Below are 22,145 nucleotides of genomic sequence, written 5' to 3'. Positions count from 1 at the left end.
TATGGTCTTCGTTTTGATCGCCCCATATAGCTTGTGCTAATGTTTACATTTCGACCTGACCATTAAACGCAACATCTTCTATAACCTGTTCTCTTTGTCTGCCCCAATTATTTTTCCCTCTAATGCTCCTCAAAGGTGCCAGGTTAACTAATTCTCGTTGTCTTAGCACACGTCTCTCCAATCGGTCTCTCCTTCTGGCGAAAGCCTTCCATAGATATCTTTCCATGTCAATTTCCTTAGCACTTCAATTAGTACTTGAGCCGTCCATGTAATTTGTAATGTTACATTCTCACCTACCTTTTCCCTCCCCGCATTTCCAGTAGTCCATCTTCCTCCGTCCACGCAGTTCTGTGCTCTCCATGACCAGCAATTATGGTGGATTATAAAGTTCAACACGAATTATAGTGAGATATCCAGTCAAGAAAAACCGTTTCCAAGTTGGAACAGTATTGTGTACGTGTATTGAACTGGGGACCCAGACGGAGAGGCGTCGTCCCGCCTTGGTTCACAACTTTACAACAGGCCACAGCAGTCCACCCATCCCACCACCTCCCCACAGCGAATCCAGGGTTATTGTGAGGTTCAACCCCGCACCCCTTCGGGAACATCTCATACCAGACGAATGTAACTCCAAATGTTTGATCGGTAGAGTAATTATAGTGTACGAGTACGTGGAGAAAGTGTTTGCGCAGCAGTCGCCGACACAGTGTAACTGAGGCGGAATATGGAGAACCAGCACGCATTCGCCAAGGCAGATGAAAAACCGCATTAAAAACATCCACAGGCTGGCCGACACACCGGACATCGACACTAATCCGTCTGGCGGGTTCGTGCATGGGACCGGCACGCCTTCCCTCTCGGGAAGCAGTGCGTTAGACCGCGCGACTAGCTGGGCGGGCTGGAACAGTATTACTGACAGGTAGTGAAGACCATGCTTTGATTATTTCATGAGTATGAAGTGACACGAGTCATAAAAATATTTCGTCAGTAAAATAAGAACAACACAAAAATGACGAACCTTCTCAGTACATCATTTGGTTTTAACTGCAAATAATAATAAAATGAAACGTTATGACGCCAGTTGCTGAAATCCACTCCGGTGGTAGCTCTGTGCACAGTTTACACTACACATGAACTATTCCGATTGTCTTCCAATATATGTACTTATTACGATAAACCGAAATCATATTTATCTGATACTGTATCCAACGTACACCAATTGTGGAGTCTCTTCTAGGAAGCTAACTATTCTGAAAACAAATGTGCCTAAGTAGAGAAGGCGATTGATAGCTTTTCAGCCCGCATGATCTACTCTGCGAATGATCATAAGAGTATGAAATTATAATTCTGTTAGCTTATTCATTATATGTTATGTTGATAACAAATTCTGATGGTATGCGCTGCAGTACGCCGAAACATCCTGATACATCTTGGTGTAATTTCTAGGATAATTTAGCGTACTACCAGTAAGAAATAGAAAGTGATACGAATAAGAGTAATCTGTTAAGTTAGACAAGGCAGTCGCGTAACGCATGGGCGTTTTTAAAGTAATTGATGTCAAGGGACAATCGGATTTCGAGTTTACTCGTTTACTTGGAGCTGTCACAGCACATGGTTTTGATAGGAGAATAGCCCTAGAAGCTGTGAATGCAGTTTTACAGTCCAATGAGCATTCTCCCTCTCCCATCTTCGAAACTCACAATGCCCACCTTATTAGCCGTTCCGCTCCTGAGGCACGGGGCCAACTTTACTAAGCTGACAGCTAAATTCACCAACATCAGTTAAAATTAAGCACGTCTCAAGATATTAGTGCCTGTAATGTCACATTTTTGGATTCGTCTGTAGGTTGCTAGATGCATTTTGTTAGAAAACGCGGCTAAGAACCGCAGCCCGCATAAATAATTAATTTGCACCGCATGTGGCACGCAGGTCGCTGTTTGACGACCACTGTGCTACACAAAAGTATACTCAAACACAAACGGTTTGAAATTTTCACCTTTGTGACAAGCAGCAGTGATTACAATGACAAAATGTATAACAGTCGCGGAGCGAGTTACTTCACGCAGCCGCTGTATTATACTCGATACACAGAACTCGGCCCGCCTTGTGTCAATAAATTAACATTAACGGAAACCCAAATTAATACCATCCTCTGGCTTACGAATCAATACACTGAACGTGGCATGGTGCACATGCTTTGCTGTGTTACACAAACAAAACACCACCAGAATGGGTGAAGGCAGTTTAAATCTTAATCATTGACCTGTTACATATCCCACTACCAAAACGTTTAAAGAGCTATATTCACGCAGAGATCTTAAAAATACTTTGACCCATTACAGAAGTAAAAAGTGAAAAGTGAGGAGAGCACTATATGTACTAAACTGTGTTTCCGTTTGAGCGGAATTAAAGCACGAAATATTGATTTTCCGGTCACTTGGATGACCTTCACGCACAGAAAGAGGAAGCTGTAAATGTACAAAGTTTTTTAATATAATGTAAAAGTATCCGATGAACTCTTGGCTAATAGTTAACTACTTGTGAGCGAGGCATACACACGCGTAATATGTTCTGTAAGACGAAGAAGAGACAATAAATTTGTTTGATTCTGTCTTAACAACAAAATTGTGTTGGGTGCATTTAAGACAGTTTGTGATGAATAGAGAGCGAAACGGTGATAGATGGCGGTGCAAAGTAACTGTTTTGCCCACTCTCAACAAATTATGCGAATATGAAAGTACATTTCACTTAGCAGTGCTGGGACGTTTCGGAAGCGAGCGGCAAATGCAGTCACAAAAAGGTTATTCGATTAGTGACTAATGCCAAATGCTGTAAACTACTGGTGTTACACACGTCTTGAACGTTCACTAAATCGACGACATGTGAGTACGCGCCATTCATTATATCAGTATGGCGACGCAAGACTCAATTGCCGTCGGTGCCCTGATTCAGACGCCTAGACTCTTAACTTTCATGACAAGCAAAAGGTCTTTTAAAGTGACAAAACAACGCTCATAGACACTGTAAGCTACACCTAAGTTTAGTTATACCTAACTGAACATTCATTTAAGAAAATAATCTACAAGCTGTAGTGTGCCGTAAATAAGACTGACACAGCCAGGTAAAGATAGAGTGGCTTCAAATTTATGCTCACGAGAATTCCTTACAAATAAATTCTGATGCAAGCAAAAACGACCATTGTCGAATAAGAAGAAAACAGTGAGCCGACCCGAGAAACGATCTCGGGACCTTTGCCGTTCGCGGGCAAGTGCTCTAACATCCGAGCTACCCAAGCACGACTCACGCCCCGTCCTCACAGCTTTACTTCCGCCAGTACCTCGTCTCCTACTTTCCAAACTTCACAGAAGCTCTCCTGCGAACCTTGCAGAACTAGCACTCCTGGAAGAAAGGATATTGCGGAGACATGAACATTGGAAAGGTGTATTTAACTATGTATTTGAAATCCTTAAGTGGGTTCGCGGTCCGGCGCACAGTTTTAATCTGCCGGTAAGTTTCATATCAGTGCACACTCCACTGCTGAGTGAAAATCTCATTCTGGAAACATCCCACAGGCGGTGGCTACGCTATGTCTCCGCAATATCCTTTCTTACAGGAGTGTTAGTTCTGTAAGGCTCGCAGGAGAGCTTCTGTGAACTTTGGAAAATAGGAGACGAGGTACTGGCGGAAGTAAAGCTGTGTGGACGGGGCGTGAGTCATGTTTAGGTAGCTCAGATGGTAGAGCACTTGCCCGCGGAAGGCAAAGATTCCGAGTTCGAGTCTCGGTCCGGCACACAGTTTTAATCTGGCAGCACGCACTCCGCTGCAGAGTGAAAATCTCGTTGTGGATGGACAAAACAAATTAACTTTACCCTCAAATGAACATTTTTGGCCCACACTCAGTTACCTCGTGTGTGCCACTATTCTAACGCCCATCTATTCTATGTTTTCATGCAGTCCACGGAATGTCGACGTCTCCATTATCTCCTACAATCCTGTCCTGAACGGTATCTCGTCCATCACTTTCGGAAAAAACCTTCGTGGAATGTTCCGGCTTCCGATTGTGGGTCCTGAGGCACCACATGATGGCTTCTGCAGTCCTACGCACCTGCTCCGTCGTCTGAAAAGCACATGTCACCGGCCTATCCAGATGTTCTCATTTAAAATTCATCTCGATGTTATGACTAAAGAATTTTCATTCAACCTTTTAAAGAAAAGACTAAAACGGCAACCAAGCGATTTGTGCTTTTGTGTTCCATGTCGAACATTTAAAGTAACTACAGGTAAGTATGGTCCAAAACTGTTACTGGGGATAATTGTGTAAATGATCTGACTCTTGATGATACAAGACTATTAGGACAGACATAAAGACAACTCAGCATAATGAAGAACATGTTTATCTATATATATTCGAAGAATGCGTGGATCTGATAAAGTATGTAGTGCAAGATTTTATTTCTGCACACAGATAAACACTTATTTGAGCTTTTTATCTGTCATTTCTGGATATTTGGAATTACTGAATGACTTTTGAGTTTGATTTCGTCTAGTGAATACAATAATTTCCTTGCCTCAAACAAATGGGGCTCCGCAACGAAATTTTATGGATTATCTATTTCTATTCTTACTTTAACAAAGATATATTATTTTGAAGCAAATATAATAGTCTCGCTATAAATACGTTATTTGTGATCAAGGACACAACCTACATATGAGACGTGTTGTCACAATACATAAAGACTGAAGTAATCAGTTAAGAAAATGTCATCGCTGTAAAACAATATCCGCCTTTTATCTGGCATATTTAATTTGATTCATTCATTTTCAGCTTTCCTCCCCCTTCTCGTGATCTATTAAGCCATATGAATCAATGTAAGTTTCCTTAACTGAGAATAATACTCAATTTTGCTTAAACCTTTGTGATGTTATTTCATTTTTTACAGCTGATATCTCTGGTACGTTATTGAAAAAATTTACAATGGAAATCCGGATGAATCTGCCTGTATAAAGTGGAATAACCGGTTTGCAAAATTCTTTTTTGTCACCATTGCAGCTATCTCATTGAGATCTCAACTAATTGCAGTAATCATTCAAAATAAGGCTGATTTTCAATTTACGAACTCTGATTTGCTAGTGCGAACAATATCGACACACTTCAGAGATTCGAAGCAGACACGATCGTGAAAATCAGAAACCAAAAAGTTATTCCAGCAACCTACAATATTTCGCGCAAAATTAACATTGCTGTTCATCTTTAATTTAAGTCTCCAGTTGTAGAGTTATGAGTTATCAGTTCTGTACTATAACATAATGAACCATAGCCTTTAGTCTTAACAGTTAGAGCGCAAATATGTTCGTACTGTGGTAGCCTCACCTGGTCTGTTTACGTAACAAGTTGATATATGGCATATTTAAGTTCTTAAAGTTGAATACAGAAGTTAGTTTGACTTCTAATTTAGTTTCATTGAATTTTACTACCCCCTTTTTCTTAGTTTTTAAACATTGTATCTAAGACTCACACTCTAAAAAGTCGAAACCGGTCGTTATACTATTTGTGGAAACCAGTGTTGTGATATATAATAAATGAAATTTGTAAAACAATATTTGGTAGCCATGTAGAGCTTTTGTCTTCGATCGGAAGCTAAGAAACTGGACATTGAAGAGGTTCGTTAAATCTGTAATGAGAAGTTCATAGCCAATCCAGCTCCACTTTCCCTTACAGGGACTTTGCAAACAAAAAAACCAGAGTTCTGATATTTAACGAAAGAAATACTGCAATATTCTTCCCTCTTCCCTGCAGAAAATAATGTATAAATGATCTCTGCGTGATGCGTAGAAGTATTTTATTTTTAATTTGTAATATTACTTACGTATGTCGGAAACTACTTAATTTCGGACGTGCATCTCTTCATATGCGGATATGTTGGGAATTACGCCATATAGAAGCCTGTGATACACACCTAACGACAGAAAATATGCGCCACTCAATTTTGGCCACTCTGCTGTTCGCAGTGTGTCTGCTGCTTGGCTATTTTTCCTCTCCAAGTAATTAACTTCGAGTGAAATACTGATTCTCCAAGTGATGTTGTGCAGACAAAATATAAACATGCCTATAAGTGCCAGTCCAGAATTACGTAAATGGCCATCAGGAATAACAGATATGATTTATAAAGTATTAAAACATCAATATGGATCTCATACTTCCACCGAGTTTTCGGAATTTTGCGCTAGTGGGACTCCCAGGCCTCAACATATTTTAAATATAGTCCGAGCAGGCAGTAATCTATTTACTGTCTGTGCCGTTAGCTAATTCCGATCGTCTGTCATTATTATGCACCTCAAATGTGTCCAAAAAATGGTAACATTGGTTTATATATTGTGTGCTTACACAAAAGATCTCATGTACTTTGTCGGTGAAGTGTATACATACACGAGACCTTTCATGTAGACAGAAAATGTATAAAAAAAATCCCACCATTTTCGTGGGTGTATTTCAGGTGCTTGAAACTGACAGACAGTCGACATTAGTTAAAAGCACAGACAATAAACAGACTGCAGCCAGCTTGGACCATGTTTTCGTTTTTCAACGATGTCTCGACTACCAGAATTCTCTTTGTCCACCTATATCTGAATGACAGTGTAAAAAAGTCTGATGAATCAGGAGTTTGTATTGAACATAAGAACTCTATTCCTGCAGCTGTTGTTGGAGCCATCATGCCAGTTAAAGGAACCTAGCTCACCCAGACCAGCTCTGAATGTATCTACAGGGCGGCTTCTTAATCCCTATAAGTCCTTCAATAATGCTGGACACGCCTCCCCAAAATTGTGTCTGGAGGGTTAAATACATTAAAATTTGGAGTTACTTACGAAACAATTGGCGGAATATGCGCTCCAACCCATGTTAATATCACCCCACGTTGTGATACTATACAGGTGTTGAAATTATTAGACAAGCTGCGACTTGCCAGGGCACGTTGTGCCGCCAAGTTCACCACCCAAGAAGCAAGGTCAACACAAGGGTGGCAAAGAAGATGATGCTGACTATGCTGCAAGATTCTTTTGATCCTTAATTTAAAAAATTCAGTTTTTGTCATTTCAATCTGTATGTATGATTTTCTCAAAATGGCCTATTTTAAATTTATGCAACTGTATATTAAAAACTTCTTCTGATAGTTCCATGGAATTTTGTTACACGTTGTTTTCGAACATGCTGTATGAACTGAACCAATATAATGGTAATGATCTGAATACGTATGAAACTCGGGGCTTACATTTATAAATACTGGTAATAAAAACAATACTAAACTTAGAATAATGTATCTCCGGTTCTTTTCTGCCTCATCTCTTAGTTCTGTTTCAGTAGAAATAATTAAAGTGAATAAGTTACAAGCAAAATGTTTGATTGCTGTCTTCATCGGTTACATAAACTTGGCTTATTGAGCGCAAAGACCCAGCAAACAGCTCTTAATGGACTGAACATGAATAAACTCAGCTTTGCAGAGGTTTGGGAGCTAGACTAGGACCTTCCCTTACTGTCCCTGATCTGTAGATAGCAAAGGCCTCGATGATTAATAAAACAACTGAAATGAGAGAATATTGGAAACTTTTCTGGTCTCATACAGACAGGATTTTAAGTATAAAGCCTTCTAACATTCTGCGTGATGTCTGTTTGTTCTATATCATGTCTCCCTACCACTTTCGCGCAACGACGCTCTGAGCGTGTTTTTTAGGGAATTAACTAGATTGAACCTGGGACCTGTTGCTGGTAAGGAGACGCCAGACCACAAATGACATGTAGAGTTCAGAAGAGTTCAGTGAGACTAGCGATGATATAACCAAATGCTTAATGATTTCAGCGTCAGCTCCACTACACTCCCTGTAAAAGACTCTTAATACTAACTAAATTTAGTGGAAGGGGTACAAGACTTTCCTATTTTTAGTTAGCTGGTAAATCATCATCAGCATCATCTTTTAAGACTGATTATGCCATTCAGCGTTCAGTCTGGAGCATAGCCCCCTTATAAAATTCCTTCATGATCCCCTATTCAGTGCTAACATTGGTGCCTCTTCTGATGTTAAAATAATGTCGAAAAAACAGTTAAGTTTACCATAGGAAATTTTATTCTACTCACAAAACATTGTTTATAAATTGCACTATTGATAAAAGGAAATGTTTTAATACAGGATGGTAAAAACCAACTGCGTTCAACAAAAATGTGAACGAATATCCCCTGAATGGTTTTCCAAGTTCTACAATGGATCGAAGGATGACCTATGCCACATCACATCTATAATCTAGGTTTAAATTAAGTTTCACAAAAGAGAAAACTATCAAAATGGTCTACAGTGACCCTCAATTATCTTTAATTACTTATCTAACTTGTCGTAAATTACAGTTGCTGATGTGGCTTCTCAATAACTATATAACAGAAAAATCATCGCGTTTCAGATTTTTACTTCAAGTGGCAAATGTGAACACCATGAGCTTTAATTGACGATCGACTCTAGTATTACGCCAAAAGGGGGTGTAACAGATGAGACTTCTGCAGTTCTGAGTGAAGCTTTATGCGCTGTTATGCGGCCTCGCGTGTGTTGATTACCTTGTCGGTGTTCGTCAGGGGGCGGCGGGCAGCACTGCTCCGCTCACCTCGTCGTCTCGGAAGCAACTCTCTCCTAACTTCTCCTTACTACAATTTACCGAAGTTGGTTTAAAAAAACTATCTGGCTGTGTTTTCATCTGACCAATCAGGGTCTCAATGTTAACCTTAAGCTCCACCTACAAAATTCTGGCTGTCCAATGAGAAACGTTATACTTTTCGTGGTGGGGCAATGTTTGCAACGTAACAGAGATGCGAAAAAGTCTCACGCTAAAACTTACAGGAGGTGTGGTCCTTTTAGTGTTATCATAAGATCTATACTGTTCTTCTGGAGGGTTCTATCTTTTAACATGGGCCGGGGGGGTGATCCTGACGTAACAGATACGCGGAAAAGCCTCACGCTAAAACTTTTGGTGGGGTAGCCCTTTTTGTGTTATCGCAAGATCTATACTATTCTTCTGGAGGGCTCTATCTTTTAAGATGGGCTGGGGGGTGATCCTGACGTAACAGAGACGCGGAAAAGCCTCACGCTAAAACTTGCGGCTGGGGTAGCCCTTTTTGTGTTATCGCCAGATCTATACTGTTCTTCTGGAGGGCTCTAGCATTTAACATGGGCTGGGGGGTGGTCCTAGCGGTTAGCTGGCAATGTGGGTGTCCGTCCCTTATCGTAGGGCCTTCCAGCATAACACGGTTCTGCTCTCGGCTTCTGTTCTCGTTTCTCCCCTCGGTACTGCGTCTGTCTCACGGTGGGAAGGTATGACATGCATTTAGGCATTCTTGGGTTAGTCTGTGGTATTCCATTTGCTCACTCGTTACTCGTATTACTTTGGTTAATTTAATGTCACGATTTATTCGGAGCTATGTGACATATTACTGGATTTGCTTATCATGTCAGGGTTTTCATGGAAGGTGTTGGATTTGCCTGACGCCTTACAGCCTGAAGCCACGAGTGAAAATTTGTACGAAGGCCGGGAACCGAACCTGAGTCTTCAGCTTACTAGGCAGGTGTGCTAGCCACTAAGCCACCTTGACACAGCTGTTTAAGTAACTGCAGAGATTTCCCTGGCATGCCTCCCTCCTCGATCCAAATTCAAAAATGGTTCGAATTGCTCTGAGCACTATGGGACTTAACTGAGAACTTAGAACTACTTAAACCTAACTAACCTAAGGATCTCACACACATCCATGCCCGAGGCAGGATTCGAACCTGCGACCGTAGCTGTCTCGTGGTTCCAGACTGTAGCTCCTAGAACCACTCAGCCACCCCGGCCGTCGATCCAAATTCTTACTGCCGCCCCAGTCTACTTAAAATTCTCACTTACACACGAATAGATTTGCTAAGGCTCTCCATGTTCTCGACTGGCACCTCAGCATTGAACAAAAATGGGGGATCCAGCCTAAAATACATGTGCAGGTTCTTATACAAATGAAATGACACAATTCGTGAGGCTTTAATGGTATCTAGAGTGGCAGTGAGACTTTGGATTGAGCTGGGAGGCGTGCCAGAGTAATCTGTACAGTTGTTTGAACCACTGTAGGAAGGTGATTCAGTTACTAGAGCACCTGCGCAGTAAGTAGGAAACCAGGATTCGATTCCCAACTGTGGTACAAATTTTTGCTCACCACTTCAGTCTATACGTATAAAACAGACCAATAAAGTCTCTAAAATAATGTCATTTCAGTTGTATAAGATCCTGCACCTGGGTTTAAGACTGGTTGCTGATGTGCTATTCCAGAACGTGGAGGACCATGACAAATCTGTTCTTTTGTAAGGGAGAATTTAAAGTAGACTGGGTCGGCAGTAAGAATTCATATCGAGGAGGGAGGCGCGCCAGAAAATCCGTGCAGTTGTGCGAACCGATACCACCTACTCTGGCTCACCGCATGTTGGCGGTTTTGGGATCCTCTCTTAGTACTGGCATGTTATTTAAGATTCGTTAGGAGTCCCTCTCCCTCCAGAGAAGCAGAGGGGGTTTAGACCTTGTAATTTTCAGAACAGAGACGAGGCCCTGTTCGTCACCTGTCACCTGCACCTGTGGCGACGAAGCCTGATGTGTCTCACATGTCTATTACTCGAGGCCTTACGACTCACCTCACTCACACCCCATGTGATGATATCGGACATCGAAGCACCTTTCTTCTACATTAGCCAATTCTTCCTTGAATTAAGCTACATTCATACCGCACTGATACCCACACGCTTGATGACGATGTGGGCGATATATACTACCATGCAACTGAACAGGATCCCGAATGTGATTGAAAGCAAATACCATACTACAAAGTGGCGTGCTGTGTGGCAGGCAGTGCATGGCACTGCCACCACCCCTGATACAGATGTGCAATCTGCATGGTATATAACTGTTAATGGGAAACAGTTGTGCCAGTCCCGCCCACATCATTTTCACTTCACCGACTCGCCCTTGTGTGCCACATGCTAAGTGATTGACACGGATGAACATCGTTTCGAATGCGGGTTGGCAAAGGACGTTTGTTATTAGGTGCGTAAAAAAAAAAAAAAGTTCAAATGTGTGTGAAATATTATGGGACTTAACTGCTAAGGTCATCAGTCCCTAAGCTTACACACTACTTAACCTAAATTATCCTAAGGAGAAACACACACACCCATGCCAGAGGGAGTACTCGAACCTCCGCCAGGACCAGCCGCACAGTCCATGACTGCAGCGCCTAAGACCGCTCGGCTAATCCCGCGCGGTTGGTGCGTCAGATATTGGCTTTTCTCACACGCACGACTCCCGACAGGATAACTACACGATCACTTCTTGTCTCAGATGGGGTGTATTTCCCAAGAGCAAAAACGAACTCTGTGACGTTTATTAGCGGTCACGCTGTTCACTACCTGTTCGGAAATACCGAAAAGACATTACCCGATTTTTGGTATTACCTCAACGAACGACATTATGCGATCGTCAAGAACCCTAAAAAAATGTTCAAATGGGTCTAAGCACTATGGCACTTAACATCTGAGGTCATCAGTCCCATAGACTTTGAACTACTTAAACCTAACTAACCTAAGAGCATCACACACATCCATGCCCGAGGCAGCATTCGAACCTGCGACCGTAGCAGCGGCGTGGTTACGGACTGAATCGCCTAGAACAGCTCGGTCACAGCGGATGGCTCAAGAACCCTAAATACGTGCAATATTTCTCCAATTTTCATTGTAGAGCATTCCATATCCCGACTCGCAGCTGGATTATCCACGATATGAGAAGATAACCTTTGAACCTCTTTCCAGTTCCTTTGATTACTGAGATTGAAGAAACAACGGAAACAACACAGCGACGAGAAGACAGTCATCAGAAAACCCGAAGAGGGCTATAGCATGGAGCGCCCTGATGTAACGGGACGACTTTTATTATTGTGACTTAAGAGGAACGGCATTCCTTTATCCATTTGTGTATAAAAAAAAAAGAAACACATGGCATAGTTGCTAGCACATCTGCCTAGTAAGCAGGAGACCTGTGTTCGGTTCTCGGCCTTGGTACAAATTTTCACTCGCTGCTTCAGTCTATGTACATACAATCAAACAAGGATTATGGTGATTTCTTTCTCAGTCCTTCTTGACCAGTTCATCATGAATGACGATGTGCTATTAAACACCCATCCTTCAGGCACACTATTTACGTAGGCGAGTGATAACGTAACTACTGAGATGTCGCTTACCTTGAAGCCCATGGACTCTATGGTGAGGATGACCCTGGCGAAGAGCCTCCTGTCCGTGATGAAGCGGTACTGGCAGCGCACGCTGTGGTGGTGGTCGGGGCTGCGCTTGTAGACCAGCGTGTTGAGCGGCGAGCGCAGGTACCCTGAGGCGCGGCGCCACGCGGGGAACACCTCGTCGCAGGCGCTGCCCCGCACCGCCTCGCCGCTGCGGCTCGCGTTGAAGAAGTCGTAGTGCGCCCAGTAGTACAGCGAAGACCTGCCGTGGGCACAGGCTAACGTCGCGTAACGAGTTCCCTCACAACATAAAACGATGGGTAAAACGTAATGACCAGCTGCTTAATGGCGGATTGGTCTACCTCTGGAAACAAATGCGGCGCCCGAGAAGCTTACGTCCACGATTCAGCATGATTTTAGGAAGTTTCACTCTTGCGAAATTCAGCTAGCATATGGGACAGGTTCAAAAATATGTGAGTGGTTTGAAGACCCCAGTACGTTGTCCTCGATGGTGTATATTCATCAGAGACAGGACTGTCGTCAGGAGTTCCCCTGGGAATTGTGACAGAACCGCTATTTTTCTCTATACACGTACATAAATGGTTTGGAGGACGGGGTGGACAGCAATCTGCTGTTGTTTTCTATTGATGTTGTTGTGTACAGTACATTGTCGAAGCTGAGTCACTGTAGGAAGATACGGGATGACCCAGACAACATTTCTAGTTGGTGTAATGAATGGCAAATAGCTCTATATGTAGAAAAATATAAGTTCATGTGTATGAGTAAGAAATAGAATCTAGTAATAATTCCAATGCCAAAGAAAGCAGGTGTTGACAGATGTGAAAATTACCGAACTATCAGTTTAATAAGTCACGGCTGCAAAATACAAACGCGAATTCTTTACAGACGAATGGAAAAACTAGTAGAAGCCGACCTAGGGGAAGATCAGTTTGGATTCCGTAGAAATATTGGAACACGAGAGGCAATACCGACACTACGACTTATCTTAGAAGCTAGATTAAGGAAAGGCAAACCTACGGTTCTAGCATTTGTAGACTTAGAGAAAGCTTTTGACAATGTTGACTGGAATACCCCCCTTCAAATTCTGAGAGTGGCAGGGGTAAAATATAGGGAGCGAAAGGCTATTTACAATTTGTATAGATACCAAATGGCAGTTATAAGAGTTGAGGGGCATGAAAGGGAAGCAGTGGTTGGGAAGGGAGTGAGACAGGGTTGTAGCCTCTCCCCGATGTTACTCAATCTGTATATTGAGCAAGCAGTGAAGGAAGCAAAAGAAAAATTCGGAGTAGGTATTACAATCCATGGAGAAGAAATAACATCTTTGAGGTTCGCCGATGACTTTGTAATTCTGTCAGAGACAGCAAAGGACTTGGAAGAGCAGTTGAACGGAATGGATAGAGTCTTGAAAGGACGATATAAGATGAACATCAACAAAAGCAAAACGAGGATAATGGAATGTTGTCGAATTAAGTCGGGTGATGCTGAGGGTATTAGATTAGGAAATGAGACACTTAAAGCAGTAAAGGAGTTTTGCTATTAGGGGAGCAAAATAACTGATGATGGTCGAAGTAGAGAGGATATAAAATGTAGACTGGCAATGGCAAGAAAATCGTTTCTGAAGAAGAGAAATTTGTTAACATCGAGTATAGATTTAAGTGTCAGGAAGTCGTTTCTGAAAGTAATTGTATGGAGCGTAGCCATGTATGGAAGTGAAACGTGGACGATAAATAGTTTAGACAAGAAGAGAATAGAAGCTTTTGAAATGTGGTGCTACAGAAGAATTCTGAAGATTAGATGGTTCTATCACATAACTAATGAGAAGGTGTTGAATAGGATTGGGGAGAAGAGATGTTTGTGGCACAACTTAACTAGAGGAAGGTATCGGTTGGTAGGACATGTTCTGAGGCATCAAGGGATCACCAATTTAGTACTGGAGGGCAGCGTGGAGGGTAAAAATCGTAGAGGGAGACCAAGAGATGAATACGCCAAGCAGATTCAGAAGGATGTAGGCTGCAGTAGGTACTGGGAGATGAAGAAGCTTGCACAGGATAGAGTAGCATGGAGATCTGCATCAAACCAGTCTCAGGACTGAAGACCACAACAACAACACTATGTGCAGGTACAGCATTAGTAGCTTCCTGCTGGACACAGTTACCGCGTCTACATATCTGGGCGTAACGTTGCAAAGCGATGTGAAATGGAACGAGCATGTGAAGATTGTGATAGGGAAGGCGAATGGCCGACTTCAGTTTATTGGGATAATTCTGGGAAAGTGTAATTCATCTTTAGAGGAGACCACAATTAGGACGCTAGTGCCAACTGTTCTTGAGTACTGCTTGGGAGTTTGGGACAGGTATCAGGTAGCATCAAAGGAAGACATCGAAGTACTTCAGAGGCGGGCTGCTAGACTTGTTACTGGTAGGTCCGAACAACACGCAAGTGTTACGTACATAGTTTGGGAACTGAAATGGGAATCGCTGGAGAGAAGGCGACGTTCTTTTCAAGAAACACTGCTGAGAAAATTTAGAGAACAGGCATTTGAAGCTGATTGCAGAACGATTCTACTGCCTCCAACATATATTGCGCATAACGACGAAGAAGATACGAGAAATTAGGGTTCATACGGAGGCATACAGACAGTCTATTTTCGCTCGCTCAGTTTGCGAGTGAAGCAGGAAAGGAAATGACTGATAATTAGTGGTACAGGGTACCCTCCGGCACGCGCAGTACGGTGCATTGCGGAGTATCTATGTAGATGTAGATTTTGCGTGGCATTGTTTCTTCAAGTCATTACATCGTTTAAGGCTAACAAGAAGCTGCCTTACAATATCTTTATTCACAAACGGTTTCGATCACGGATCACCTCCACAGCGGGAAAATATCTAGCGTTACAACTTCAAAAGTTACACATTCTATTTAACCAGAAACATGTACTACAGAGCTGAATTGCTTAAGTCAGAAATACATACTTAACGCCATACTAACGGCTTAAGCAGGCAGAAAACATTTAAAACATGAAAATAAGTGACATGTAACAGCAGTAAGTGCACAGCACAATTTCTCTGGCATAGTAATGTGAATGCGATTCTATTCTTATTTTAAAGTGATTACGACAGTTGAAAATAATGTTTTCGCTTTAGGGGTACGTCGTCGGAAACCCGTAGCAATAGCGCACTTGTATTCTGAAAGGTATCCTGATGGAGTCAACTAACAACGATATGTTTCTGCGAACATTACTAAAAAACTTCAGTAAACGGGAAATGTGAAGGAAAAAATCTCTCCGACGACAACAAAGCTTGCAAGTCAGTTGTAGGATATACTTCTCTGGTTGAACAGCGTTTATGACATATGAAGTTGTCACAATCATTATTTTTCCACTGTCAAAATGATCAATGATCGAAACCAGTAGTGCATAAATATATTGTAGACAGCACAGTGTGTATCATGCATTTGTCCAAGTACATCGATGCTGGTGACAGTCGACTGAAAAAATTTTTGCTAACACGGAGACCACAAGCCACCGGACTTTCGTAATTTTTTAAATCTGTGGTACGTAAAGTTCAGAACTCAAATTTCAGTTCCCAAAGCAGCTTTATGTAACTGAGAAAAATTCTCGAGAAAATCTACTCTCATGTTTTCCGAGCATCTCTAATTCCCTAAAAGTGAGCTGGGCTGCGTAGAATGTAGTACAATGCTTTCCTCACATACATAAGGATTGTGTTCGATTCCTAGCCAATGCATTCTTTTAAACGCCGGTGCATGCTCTACCAACATCTCCATAAAGCGTAAAATACTTAAAGATGAACAAAAGAAGAAAAATCAGTAGCACTCGAGACCAGTAATAGCTGGTTTCAGTCTCCTTTCGGTAACTACTTTTTTCGTTTTTCGCTCAGTTCGAATACACGCGTCATTTAAATAAAACAGTCATCAAATGCATGGTAATTGACATATATATATCATTTTTAATCAAAAATGAGCTTGTTATTTGTAACTAAAGGTCGCACACAAACTTACATTCTCCAGCGCAAACATAATTTTTTACTCAATGACGTTTTGCGAAAGATTACTCTTAAAGATCGTTTAAATTAAAACAAATTTTAACTTCCGCCCCCCATTAAATTTGAAGTTAAATTATTATGATCGAATAACATGTAGTTACTTGGATGGAAACTTTTGGGCAAGAGAAGTGGCTTCCCCAATATTTCACACCAATTATACCTCGCATTTCCAGATAGAAATTTTGTTACTATTTTGAATTCTGAAACCTATAAAACAAAATCATTAAAAGTTGTAGATTATAATCATACTCTGATTATCGATGTAGAGGTCAGGACGTGGAATAAAAGTTCTGTGGCGCTGCACAATTCCAACGATCGTCGACCCTGCAAATCCTTCAAAAAATCAGAGGCAAAATCGTCCGCCGTGGGGAAGCCGCCTTGGGTGATATTAGGTATTCGCTCTGCAGCATGAGACTCAGTCTCCAAGTTGTGTATCAGTTTCGATAAAGTCCAGAATTAATCTCTTAAAATAGAGCAAAAACGACTGTGTGCAGACTTTACTGATTTCCCGGAATACAACGTTTCCAGGAACATATAGTTCCCTACAGGTTACGACGTACTAATTATTGTTCCGAGCGACACACTAGGGAGGAGTTAAAATAACCTAAGAATTGAAGGCACCTATTCCATTCATGAAATTAAATTTTTCCTTGAATGATGTTTCCTTCTATATTTTATGTTCCTAGCTACATTTCAGCATACATATTGTATTAGATGAAGTAATATAATTCACCAAAGTACATTCGATATTCAAAATTGTAGCTTACAACCATGCCTCTAATTACAATTACACTGCTTTCCTACTCTCCGCGACTCTCGATCAGAAGTACGAAGTCCATTGTTCATATAATCTTCCACATTATATCCACAGAAATTTAATATCACGAGTTAGAGATAATTTACTTCTCGCAGTCATAATGAATCTTTGAGCCGTATAAATTTCTTGGTGTAGTGTGGCCATGGTACCACTTGGCTTTCAAAGTGTTGTAGTTTCTATTAAACGATGGACGGGGTTCGAAAAATGTAAGCCCGCTTTGAGAGACATTATGAAAATCGGATACTGTTGGAGTCGGAGATCATTATGAAAATCAGATACTGTTGGAGTCGGAGATATCTTGTGTTTCTATTAAACGATGGACGGGGTTCGATAAATGTAAGCCCGCTTTGAGAGACATTATGAAAATCAGATACTGTTGGAGTCGGAGATCATTATGAAAATCAGATACTGTTGGAGTCGGAGATATCTTGTGTGGCTAGACGAGGGACGGGGCTCGATAAATGTAAGCCCGCTTTGAGAGACATTATGAAAATCACATACTGTTGGAGATATCTTGGGTGGCTGTGGGTACATGAATGTCGAGTGAGGTGTAGTTGTGGATTGGTACTCTTTATGTAGGGACGTTTGAGGGGAATATATGGAATATAGGGGGCTGGGTGTTATGGTCGAAATTGACGAGTTGCATTTTGGCAAAAGGAAGTACAACAGGGGGGAACCTCCGGTCGGATTATGGGTTTTGGGGGCTATAGTTTCAGGTCAAGAGTGTGACGATGTAGCGTTTGAAGTAGTAACCAATCGAAGCAAGTAAGTTTTGGTCAGCTTAATTGAAGATCACGTTGCAGAGTGTTGCACTGTAATTTCAGATGGTTTTTCTTCATATAGGGATTTAGGGGAAAGGGATTATCAGCATCTCGTAGTTAATCACAATACTGAGTTCAGATCGTTATCCACAGGGGCTTGCACAAATAGCGTAGAGGGTCATTGGTTAGCTGTGAAATCTCTTGTAGGGAAGGGAAACGCCGGATTTCCACAATTACAACTTAGGTGAATATTCATGGAGGCGTACTATTCCCCAAACATATTGCCCGATTAAATGTTTTGTTAAACGTGTTGGGTAAATGTACCTTCCGAAATATGTTAGCTAATTTCACGTTAGGATGGGGGGTAGGGACGTGAATTTGTGTGTGTGTGTGTGTGTGTGTGAGAGAGAGAGAGAGAGAGAGAGAGAGAGAGAGGAGGGAGAGTGTTTTCGTAATGTTTTGTTTGTTGCGTATGAGGGTATGTGGTTTTTGTTGATGTCTTTCTAGGCGAGCTTCGGTTCTTTTAAGAAGTTCCCATGTAGTAAGTTCAGTTTTCCATTTTATTCTTTTACTGCATTTGACTATTTTGACGTATTTTATTGTTGTATTACACCATAACGTATGTTTTCGTGTACTCCAGTACGTAATAGAAATTTCGCAGCTGTCGTTTTTCTTTCGTTTCCGAGCACTAATATCAGTACGATTTTTTCGACTCTGTACTAGCAATATTAAAGGCGAAACGCCCGACACAACTTAAATTTGTATCCCGTCCTTCAGTTGACCTTTACACTAACACTACCATTTATAAAACAACGATATATATAACATTGATAATTTTTACCTACATATGTCAACTGGAGAGCAGGATACAAATGTTGTGTATAGCTATATAGCTCAGCTATTTTCACTGCTGTGATCAAAACTATAACTTTCAGTCGATACTATTCACATCGAAGGAGGAAAAGAACTGTACCCCATAGTGAAGTACGGGATACAAATTGTATATGTGTCGCCTTATTGCCTCTTCCCGTAGTTCAACTGAGGTACAGGCTGCAAATGTAACGTACGTCTATTGCTACGTATTCATTAGCAGTGTACATATATGTAGGTCAACGGAAGTATGGGATACAAATATTATGTACGTAGCTCCTTCTGCCATCGGTAGTACTACTGTCTACGTAAGAACAGAGTATTGGTGGTAGCGGAGGCGAAAAAACACATGAAAAATTTGTATCGCGTGCTTCAGTTCCCCTATATAGTTCAACTGAACAACACAATATCAACGCTAACGAAAACGAAGAAATCGACGTACGCTAAACTTGTATCCCGTGCTGCAATTAACCAATACAGTTAGAATGAGGTTACGTGAGGTATTCTATGCTACCAATACTTCAAACCATTCTTTCCCCTTTATTTTCCACACAAATAATACGATACAAACACGCGATATCCGTAACATGAAAATACTGCTTGCCTTGATATATGTCAACTATATTTTTCGTCTCTCGTATTCCTTTGTTTCTGAACAGTCTTGTCAGCTCGTTCATCCGTGTAATAAATGCTCTCTGGCCAATTCTGACGTCATTGGTCAAAGCCGACGGGTTGTATCCCCTGCTTCACTAGACCCAAATTTCTTGTGGGGCTGCAAATAAGCACTTGTTCGACAAGTTAAATTAAAATGGTAAATAGGTGACACTATGAAATATGCTCTATGTGGCCTTTGTAATTTGTACAATACTGCGAACTGGAAAGGTGTCTCACACGAGCCAAAGGGAATCCACATTGCATCGACCATAAATGCTGCATTTTCCAATTTTACCTTTAACTCACTTGCAGTTTTCATAAGTGACTTAATATACATACATTGAATTTTATATTTAAATGAAGAGATATTCTAACTGAAAAAAAACAACGAAAAATATAACTACCGAAACGAGGTCGTACCAACTGTTACCAGTCTCGAGAACTACCGGTTTAGTTTTGTTCTTAACGTACTTCACACAACATTCAAGTGCTCGCAGGACTTGCAACGAACTTGAATTGAATCCGTGCCACCTACGTGGCATTTAAACAAAAACACGCTGCCCTTAGAAAAATTCTCTTAACTTTAGTTTGTTAAGAGCGCTCGGGACGTTTCCAAGTCGATTTTCCCGATGGTTTTTGAGAGTTACATTGAATTTCTCTCGATATTGATTTTTAGCCTCTGAACTTCACATATCATCATACATACAAAATTTAAAAAATTCAATTGCCATATGGTCCCCCAGTAAGCTTACGTGCGGTTTTCACTGGGTTATAACGGACAATGTACTGAATTTTCTAACTACACGTGTAGTTACATGTAATTTTTAATTACAATGTTATGATTTTGGACCTACGTGCGTTATTACAATGCATTGGAAAGTTCCTTCTAAAAGGTATCCCGATGGTGAGAAGTAACACGAATTGTTTTTGTGAACATTATTAAAAAAAACCTCGATGAACTGAAAATGTGAAGAAACAAGCACTCCAACGATAAAGTACAGAAACTGCTGAGAAAATTGGTGTGGTAATACTCGATTCACAGCTCACTACGAAACAGCTTGAATGTGGAAGCAGGATCCTTTGAACAATTTTTCTGCGAGTACTACATTCCAACGAACTTCATTCGTTCCGCATTTCACTCCATGAACAGCGTCAACGAAGTGTCTTTCAAGATTCATTACTGGTCCTCCAAACAGTCTCTACGAAAACTGCGCAGTTGCTCTGTAAACGAATGAAACATCGCTTACAAATTTTGGGCAAATCATATTTCTCAGTGTACACTGCTCGTCCGTGCAAAACGCATAGTATTTGAGAGAAGTGGGTTAACAACGCTTTCGTCTGTCAACTTGTGGTGTGGCTGTTTCACGGATCGCACAACTGGTCGCTGTGTTATTGGTGGGACTCAGAACACGCAAAACTTTAGGATGACAGATGTCACAACTGATAATGGTCCCCTGGACATTACGAAAAGTGGGAGATTGTTTTTAACATGGTGTATGATCACCACGGGCAGCAGTGCATGCCCTACAACATGCTACCATGCTGGCCACAAATTTAGCAAGGAGTTCTGGTGGTTGAGTGGTGCATTCTTCCACCAGAGCGATTGACAACCACTGGATGCTCGTTGGTTCATGTAAACGTGCTGCAATATGTCTCTCCAACGCATGTCATACTTGTTCGACGAAATCTAAGTCTGGGGAACGCGCAGGCCAGTCCATTCGCCGAATATCCTCTCTTTCCAAGAGGTACTCCTCCTTGCGCTGTTCGATGCAGTCGCGCATTGTGATCCGTAAAAATGAACTCATAGCCGAGTGCACCCCATAAAAGTCGCAAATGGGGAAGGAGTACATCGTCACAATAACGGTGACCTGTGAGTGTATCCCGTTCAAAGAACTGGAGGTCAGTACTCTCGTGCAACATTATGCCACCTCACACCATAACATCTGGGCCACAAAGACGATCATGTTTGACGATGATCCGGGTTACATTACGTGTTCCCATTTCACGCCATATGAGAGTACGTCATTTTAGGATGAGGGTACATCCGGAATCAGTACTCAGACTGAGTGTGTGAATGTGCTCCTTCGATCCTGTGATGGCTTTCGCTACAGGTTTTCGAACCTGCGTTACGGGTTGGGGAACTTTAACATTCACCTTGGCAGCTCACGCTGCAATACTCAGGTAGATGAGTACTTGTGGAGTGCACCTGCCAATTTCTTGGCCTAGATCTTCTGAGGAACATTCGCCAATGGCCACGTGGGCAGTGTAATCAGATCGCGTTCAAAGAAAACGGTACTTCGAATGCCAAAATATTAACATCAAAATGCTGAAGCATTCGTAAGATAATTCGTGAATTTACTGCCCTCCAGGAAAGCTGTTGCTCTCAAATTATACTCGAAACAGCGAGCTGGGTGAAACTTGAAATAGAAAACTCCGAGATGTTTAGTGAGGCATGGAACTATTAGACGTCATAGAAGACAGAGTATGTATAGAAGTCGAAACTGTGACTCTGTAGTTTCGTGGGCACGAGCAACCGGCCTGGGGGAACTTAGGTTAATCATTAATTTTTTTCTGGTCACGTGATTCCCTCGTAACATTTGGGGATTTAAATTTGCTAGTATGGACTGGGATATCTATGGGCTAATTGCAGATGGCAGTCACAGACAGTCTTGTGAAGTGCTTCTGAACA

At 41.6% G+C, this 22,145-nt stretch overlaps 1 protein-coding gene across 1 annotated transcript in view; it reads right to left on the bottom strand.

Annotated features, from left to right (window-relative positions):
* LOC124775432 (cubilin-like) overlaps nt 1–22,145 on the bottom strand; it is a 187,658-nt gene that overhangs the window by 37,374 nt on the left and 128,139 nt on the right. Inside the window, exon 7 of the mRNA XM_047250265.1 lies at nt 12,282–12,537. Coding sequence (XP_047106221.1) covers nt 12,282–12,537 — 256 coding nt within the window. The remainder of the gene's footprint in view (nt 1–12,281; nt 12,538–22,145) is intronic.

This window comes from Schistocerca piceifrons, chromosome 2 (genome assembly GCF_021461385.2).
Source record: "Schistocerca piceifrons isolate TAMUIC-IGC-003096 chromosome 2, iqSchPice1.1, whole genome shotgun sequence".
Taxonomy (NCBI): domain Eukaryota; kingdom Metazoa; phylum Arthropoda; class Insecta; order Orthoptera; family Acrididae; genus Schistocerca; species Schistocerca piceifrons.
Note: the sequence above shows the minus strand (reverse complement) of the source record. Positions and strands in the feature narration are given on the sequence as shown.